At 38.9% G+C, this 8134-nt stretch overlaps 1 protein-coding gene across 1 annotated transcript in view; it reads right to left on the bottom strand.

The window, feature by feature from the left end:
* Positions 1–539: 539 nt before the first annotated feature.
* Positions 540–8134, bottom strand: part of LOC106867625 (roundabout homolog 2) — a 387456-nt gene continuing 379861 nt past the window's right edge. The window contains exons 10-12 of the mRNA XM_014912549.2: positions 3436–3551; positions 1751–1904; positions 540–613 (exon numbers count right to left, since the gene is read on the bottom strand). Of these exons, the coding sequence (XP_014768035.1) occupies positions 540–613; positions 1751–1904; positions 3436–3551 (344 nt within the window). The remainder of the gene's footprint in view (positions 614–1750; positions 1905–3435; positions 3552–8134) is intronic.

The following is an 8134-nucleotide window of genomic DNA, read 5'->3' on the forward strand; positions in this document are numbered from 1 at the left end:
TATATATATATATATATATATATGAGAGGGGTTTGTGGTCAGATGGCACTTCAGTCTTGGGTCTTCAGATCCAAGAAAGGGTGCTGGGAATTTTGGACAGGGGAGGAGTTCCTCACTCCTTTCCACCATTCCTCTACCTATTTCGATGCCAGTATTTGACTGATATGTTATTTTATAAACCCTGAATGGGTGAAAGACATACCCGACTTCAGCAGGACTTGGACCTAGGCTGTAAAGAACTGAAAGAAAAAATATCACAAAACATTTTGTTGGACGCTCTAACAATTCTCGAAGTTACACATGTTTGTTTTGCAGTGCTGACAAAGCAGTGTTGGGTTAAGAAAGCAAGCATATTCTATAGAAAAACAATTTCTTGTGGAAACTTGGACAATATTAGAGTGATGGTTAATCAATACTATTCGATCGGTGATGATTGATTGGAACTAATGTCTAAGTGTTATAAGAAAACTTTAGGATACTGTGCAAAAACAAATAAAAAAATATAGGGGGGAGGTTAGTGGCAATACGACCGAAACGTGTTAAGCTTCATTACCTCCCTTGTTGAGTGACTTGTTTCTTGATTTCTTTTCAGGTTTGTGTGTAGTAGCGCTCTCTGGTGGACACAAAAAGAATAACATGTTTTTTTTTTTATTTCTGTTTTTATTTTATGTTTGTGTGTATTGAGTGAAGGCACATAGCCTAGTGGTTAGGGTGTTGCACTCATGATCACAAGACCATGATTTCAATTCCTGGACTAGGCAGTGCACTGTGTTCTTGTGACAAAACACTTCCTTTTTTGTCCCCTCAGCTGTAAATGAGTAAACCTACAATGGACTGGAGTCCTGTTCTGGGGTGGCTGCTGTGGCCTCGGACAGTTACGTGCAGGGTAACTGACCCTATCAGTCCTAGGCTGATGATTATGATGATGATGATGATAATGATTATGTTGGTAGTGATGAAGATGATGATAATAGTGATGGTGTTGATTATAATAATGTTGGTAATAAGAACAATCATGATAATGATTATAATGATGATGATAGTAATGATGACAACGATGATCATGATAATGGTTATGGTGATGGTGATGATGAAGACGACGACTACAATGATGATGGTGATGATGATGACAATGACGATGGAGATGATGACGGTGATGATGATGGTTGTGGTGATGGTGATGATGATGATGATGATGATAGCAAACAATGATGTTAGTGATGATGATGATGATGATGATGATGATGATGATGATGCTCATGCTTAATCTGGCAAATGAGAGGGAAATGATAAAAGAGTTCTCTGACTCAGGGGACACAACTAAAGAAACAGCTGCGACATTTTTTTAACTCTTACTTTCTCTTCACTTTGACATGAAAAATATGTTTTTAATTAACATTTATCATTTACATGCTTTAATCATTGAACTGTGGCCATGCTGGGGCACCACCTGGAAGGGCTTTATATCCTCATAACTAAGCAGTTCAACCAAAAGAACCAATTAAACAAGTATCAAACTTGTTCTACTAAAATATTTCAAGGAAATGCCCCAGCATGGCCACTATTCAATAACTAAAACAAGTAAAATAGACACATACACACACACAAAAAAAAGAAACAAAGAAGCCATTCCTATTGAGAATATTTCTTGGTTGTTTCAAGTCAGCCAGTGTTTAGTCATGCATGGCTTATAAATGGTTTCGTTCACTAACTCTTATTGGAAACACAAGTCACTGGAATGGTAACTTACCTCTTAAATATAAATGAGCTGTTTTGTTTCTCACAGCCTGTAAATTTTCAGCAAAGCACATGTATTTTCCTATCTCTTTCCATGACATCGATTTAATGTAGAGTTTGCGTCCATCTTTGGATATATTTACAGTTGGGGGAAAAGAAACAGTGTTCTGGAAATAATATGAATTGAATTATAATTTTGTTTTGCATATGTTTTTATAATTTTAAACTATGAAATGGATGTAGTTTGGCAAAATCATTGGAACTGTCAAAAACAAAAAGCAAAACAAAAATAAAGACCCTCTCTGTATTTATGATATATCTTAAGTTGATATCCCAACATGGCTAACTTTATTATTTTGCCATTTTAATTGCTCTGTATTTAAATGTGTTTATGGGGAGAAAGATATTGAAAAACATCAATATGTCGGAGTAGTAAACAAATGAGGTCATCCTCAAGAGGCAGAGATGATTTAAATAAATGAACAAGGCGTGGTTGTGTGGTAAAAAGTTTGCTTCCCAACCACATGGTTCAGGGTTCAGTCCTACTGCATAGCACCTTGGGCAAGTGACTTCTACTACAGCCTCAGGTCCAACCAAAGCCTTGTGAGTGGATTTGGTAGACAGAAACTGAAAGAAGGACAGAAACTGAAGGAAACTGAAGGGCAGCGAGCTGGTAGAATTGTTAGAATTCTTTGGGGTTTGAATAATTCACCTTTGGAAACCTGGGTGTTTTGCTGAACATCCTTAACCAAACCTTATCCAGGGACTTTTTGAGCGGGATGGGCTACTCAACTTGAAGAAAATTCTAACTGGGCCCCACCCGCAAGGTCATGCGCTGTTTATCTTGATATGAGATCACCATGTCACGCACATATGGTTGTGATGCATGTGCCTGGTGTACCCTTATCAGACGGGTAGTCATGATGGGTATATTGGGCTTCGTATATTTTACCCCAGTGTCACTTTGATGGCATGCGCTGCTCTCTCACTCAATAATAATAATAATAATAATAATAATAATAATAATAATAATAATGATAATAATAATGATAACAATGATGATAATAAGTGCCCTGATGCAGTACCAGGACCATCTCCTATGGCTTCTGATCTTAACTGATTGGAAGTGTTATCATGTACATGTTTTGTCTTGTTATAAAATGATGGGCTACAGCAAATATTCTGCTCAATACCACAGATTTACTTGTCAGTTGTTTGACCTTAACCAGTTGAGCATGTCCCTTGGTGACTAACGATTATGTGCATCTCTGATCATGAGCAGAAGTAGTGGGGGAGAATCATAGCCATGTGTTGAGTGGGGTTCTTTGGGGTTTGAATAATTCTCCTCTGGAAACATGGGTGTTTTGTTCAACATCCTTAAACATCCCTTATTGAGGGACCTTTTGAGCAGGATGGGCTACTTGACTTAAAGAAAATTCTAACTGGGCCCCACATGCATGTTCATGTACTGTTTATCTTGATATGAGATCACCATATTGGGCACATGTGGTTGCAATGTATGTGCCTGGTGTACCTTTACCAGACAGGTAATCATGACGGGTATATTGGGTTTTGAATATTTGTACCCTGGTGTCGCTTTGATGGCATGCACTGCTCTCTCACTCAGTGATAATAATAATAATAATAATAATAATAATAATAATAATAATAATAATAATAATAATAATCCAAACTTACATTGAATGTCCAATAAATATGTGGTTTTGGATCATCATCTGTGTCACATGAAAACGTTACAGGTTCTCCTATCTGAGACACTGTATCTACAGGGTATTTCACAAAATGTGGACCATCTGAAAATGAGAAAAACAATAAGAAATATTAGTGGTTAGAAATAAGATACGGTTCATCAGTTTGGTTTAGTTTATACCTGGGACCAAAACTATTTGGTCTTACAATATTTTGGTCTCATATCTCTTTGGTTTAAAACACTCAGTCTATCTAGTGACACTTTGGTCTAATAATTATTTGGTCTAACAGCACATCTCTCTAATGATAATCTCAGACTAATGTCAACTTCATCTAATGACAATGTGGTTTATTTTCACTTTGGTCTAACAATTCTTTAGTCTAATGATAAGTTGGTCTTAAGAACTTTGGTCTAACGATAATTTGGTTAAATGACAGGTTGATTCTAAACACTTTAATCCAACGATACATTTGTTTAATAGCACTTTGGTCTATTGATTTTTTGGTCTAATGACATTTTGGTCTAAAACACTTCATCTAATGCTGCTTCAGTCTGATGCATTGCTCTAATGACTTTGGTCTCATGGCAGTTTGGTCTAACTAAATGCTACTATTTAACAACACTGGTGTAAAACATGTAACTCTAATATTTCATTCTGATGACACATTGGTCTAATGGGACTTCAGTCTAAAAACTCTTTGGTCTAACAGCATGTTGGTCTTACAACACCTTGGTCTAAAGACACCTTAGTCTAACAACACTTTGGTCTAACAACAATTTGTTTAATGGTTGGTTGATCATAAACATTTTGGTCTAACAAGTCTTTGGTCTTATGGTAGGTTGGTCTAAAACACTTTTGTCAAACAACAAGTTGTCTAATGGTAGGTTGGTCTTAAACATTTTGGTTAGGCTGGTCTTCACACTTTAGTCTAACAACTCCTTGATGTAAAATATTTCAGTCTAACAGCACTTCGGTCTTAACAACACTTTGGTCTAAAGACTTCTTGGTCTAACAACTTTCGTGAAATGATACTTCGGTCAAATGGTACTTCCGTGTTATGACATTTTGGTCAATAACATTCCATGATCAAAGGCGTTCCAGCTATGACCATTCCATTTAATTTTCAATGCATCATTTCTTCTTTGCCACAAACACCCCCGCCAAAAGAAACAAAGAACCAGATAAGAGTTGCTGACAGGAAGAGCATCCTACCTCAATAATTCCCCCTGCCCTGTCCAAAACCATGGTAACATAGAAAAATGAACATAGACCAAAGAAAGTGCAGAGTGATTTGAGGTGATTTGGCTGTTATCTTTAGCAGGTTGAATATTCACATCCGAGCTCCAACTCAGTATTGATGAACTGAAACATTGTCAGTCACGTAATTAGATTTTTTTGATGAAGATTTTAATTTAGATCTAAACATTTTAATATAGCCACACATCCCAGGTGGGTTGGTGTTAGAATTATAATTAGAAGGGGATTTTAAAAAGCTTCTTCTAATCAATACAGGTCAATTTTTATCACACACACACACACACACAACACAACAAAGAAAAAGCAATTAATCTGCATATTGTTTTTTTTTCTTTTCTTCTTCCTTTCCCTTGTGGTTTGTAGTTTACCGAAACACAATAGAAATTCAGATAACTAACTCTATGGAACCTCTACATGGCTAATCACTCTGCTAGAAACAGTAGTCATATCTCACTTAAATCTCCATAACAAAATTTCTTTTCTAACAGTCTACTTAGAAGATAAGTTGTTGGCACTCCGTCGCTTACGACGTCGAGGGTTCCAGTTGATCCGATCAACGGAACAGCCTGCTCATGAAATTAACGTGCAAGTGGCTGAGCACTCCACAGACACGTGTACCCTTAACGTAGTTCTCGGGGATATTCAGCGTGACACAGTGTGATAAGGCTGGCCCTTTGAATTACAGGTACAACAGAAACAGGAAGAAAGAGTGAGAGAAAGTTGTGGTGAAAGAGTACAGCAGGGTTCGCCACCATCCCCCGCCGGAGCCTCGTGGAGCTTTTAGGTGTTTTCGCTCAATAAATACTCACAACGCCTGGTCTGGGAATCGAAACCGCGATCCTATGACCGCGAGTCCGCTGCCCTAACCACTGGGCCATTGCGCCTCCACACTTAGAAGATAAATAGTGGCATTAATGTAATCCATGTTTTGACAATGTGGTTGTTACTGACTCTTGGGGTGGTGGTAGTGGTGGTGGTGGTAGGGAGTCTGTGTAGCTATCCAGAGGGTTGATAAGCATCTGAAAGGATTTTGAGTATGGAAGTATGATTATGTTTGCATCATGTAAAAGCACCCATGTGGGCACCATGTAAAAGGCACCTGTGCCAGCGTTCTGTAAAAGCACCCATGCTAGTGTCAGGTACAAAACACCTGTGTTGGTGCTACGTAAAAGTACCTGCGCCAACAGCATAATGTAACAAGCACTCGTGCCGGTGTCATGTAAAAAGCACTAATGCCAGTACTATATAAAAGTCCTTAGTACACTGTAACATGGTTGGCATTATGAATGGCATCCAGCCATCATCATCATCATCGCTTAATGTCTGCTTTCCATGCTAGCATGGGTTGGACGATTTGACTGAGGACTGGTGAAACCGGATGGCTACACCAGGCTCCAATCTGATTTGGTAGAGTTTCTACAGCTGGATGCCCTTCCTAACGCCAACCACTCCGAGAGTGTAATGGGTGCTTTTATGTGCCACCGGCATGAATGCCAGTCAGGCAGATACTGGCAACGGCCATGCTCAAAATGGTGTATTTTACGTGCCACCTGCACAGGAGCCAGTTCCACTGCACTGGCAACGATCTCGCTCGAATGTTTTTACACATGCCACTGGCACAAGTGCCAGGAAGGCGATGCTGGTGACTGATGCCATCACAATTTCGCTTTTGCTTGCCCCAACAGGTCTTCACAAGCCGAGTTTCGTGCCTGCATAGGAGCCAGTCCAGCGCCACTGGCAACGATCTCACTCGAATGTCTTTACATGTGCCACCGGCACAATGTCTAAAGAAAAAAACATGCTAAAACAGACGACTGGTGCTTGGTACAGTCCTCTGGTTTGCCAGCTTCTGCTGAACCATCGAACTCATGCCAGCAGGAAAAATGGACGTTAAATGATAATGATGATGGTGGTGATGATAACAGAAAATTTATTGCTCTTTATTAATTTCATTAAGTACTCCTGTCATTAAATTTAATTAAATATTGCTTATTAGAAAATGGTAATGACTTGTGGATAGAATATCATAGGAAAGAATCAGAAGATAGATTCTTCAAGCTGAGCCAACTGGCAGGAGACTTAGAAGGGGAAACCAAAAATGAGATGGTTGGGTTATAACCATAGTCTCAATTGGTCAAGCTTAGGAATCCAGTAATGATGGCTGCTTTTGATAGGACCCTATGGAGGAGGTGTCTGAGGACTCTACACCCACAACTTTTCCAGGAAATAGTGGGCATAAATGGTAGAAGAATTGATAAACATTTATATGCATATCAGATTTTGCAAGCTGAGCCAATGGAAGGAAACCCAGAATGAGATGATAGGACAATATCCATAGTCACAACTGGTCATACTTTGGAATCAAGCCAGAAAGTATAATGAGGGTTGCTTCTGATAGGGCCCCATAGAGGAAGTGCCTGAGGACACAACATCCATGATCTTTATTGAAAGAGGAGGAAGAGAAACAGGATAAATGGATAAACATGGTTACCATGGTGGAGTTACCATCTCATTAAATGTCATAACGGCACTCTAAAGGATAATTATCATCATCATCATCATCATCATTGCCGTCATTTTAAAGTCTACTCCACTTTTCCATGCTTGCATGGGCTGGACCAAGTTTACTGAGGCAGGTGCTTCAATGGCCAGATGCCCTTCCTGTTTTCAAATAAGGTAATACTTCATCATGTCTGGACAGGTAGGCAAAAGAATAGAAATGCAGACAGGTAGGCAGGTAGGTAGATAGACAGATATATAGATAAACAGATAGATAGATAAGATAGATAGATAGATAGATAGATATATAGAGAGAGAGACAGACAGACAGAAAGAGAGATAGATAGATAGACAGACAGATAGATAGATAGATAGATAGATAGATAGATAGATAGATAGATAGATAGATAGATAGATAGATAGATAGATAGATAGAGAGATAGAGAGAGAGAGAGAGACAGACAGACAGACAGACAGAGAGATTGATAGATACATAGATAGATAGATAGATAGATTGATAGAGAGAGAGAGAGAGAGAGAGAGACAGACAGGCAGACAAACAGACAGACAGACAGACAGGCAGACAAACAGACAGACAGTCAGACAGACAGATAGATAGGTAGGTAGGAAGGTAGGTAGGTAGGTAGGCAGAGAGAGACAGGCAGACAGATAGATAGAAAGATAGACAGACAGAGAGAAGGAGGGAGAGAGATAGAGGGATAAACACAGATTGATAGATAGATAGATAGACTGACAGAGAAAGAGAGAGATATAGAAAGACACACTGAATTAAATAGACTGATACACACACACGACAGACAGACAGACAGAGAGACAGACAGACAGAGAGACAGACAGACAGACAAAAAAGTCCCAAGTGTTTATGTGCCAAGTGCACACATGTTTCAATTATAAAATCCAATATTTGG

This window comes from Octopus bimaculoides, chromosome 27, assembly GCF_001194135.2.
Source record: "Octopus bimaculoides isolate UCB-OBI-ISO-001 chromosome 27, ASM119413v2, whole genome shotgun sequence".
Taxonomy (NCBI): Eukaryota; Metazoa; Mollusca; class Cephalopoda; order Octopoda; family Octopodidae; genus Octopus; species Octopus bimaculoides.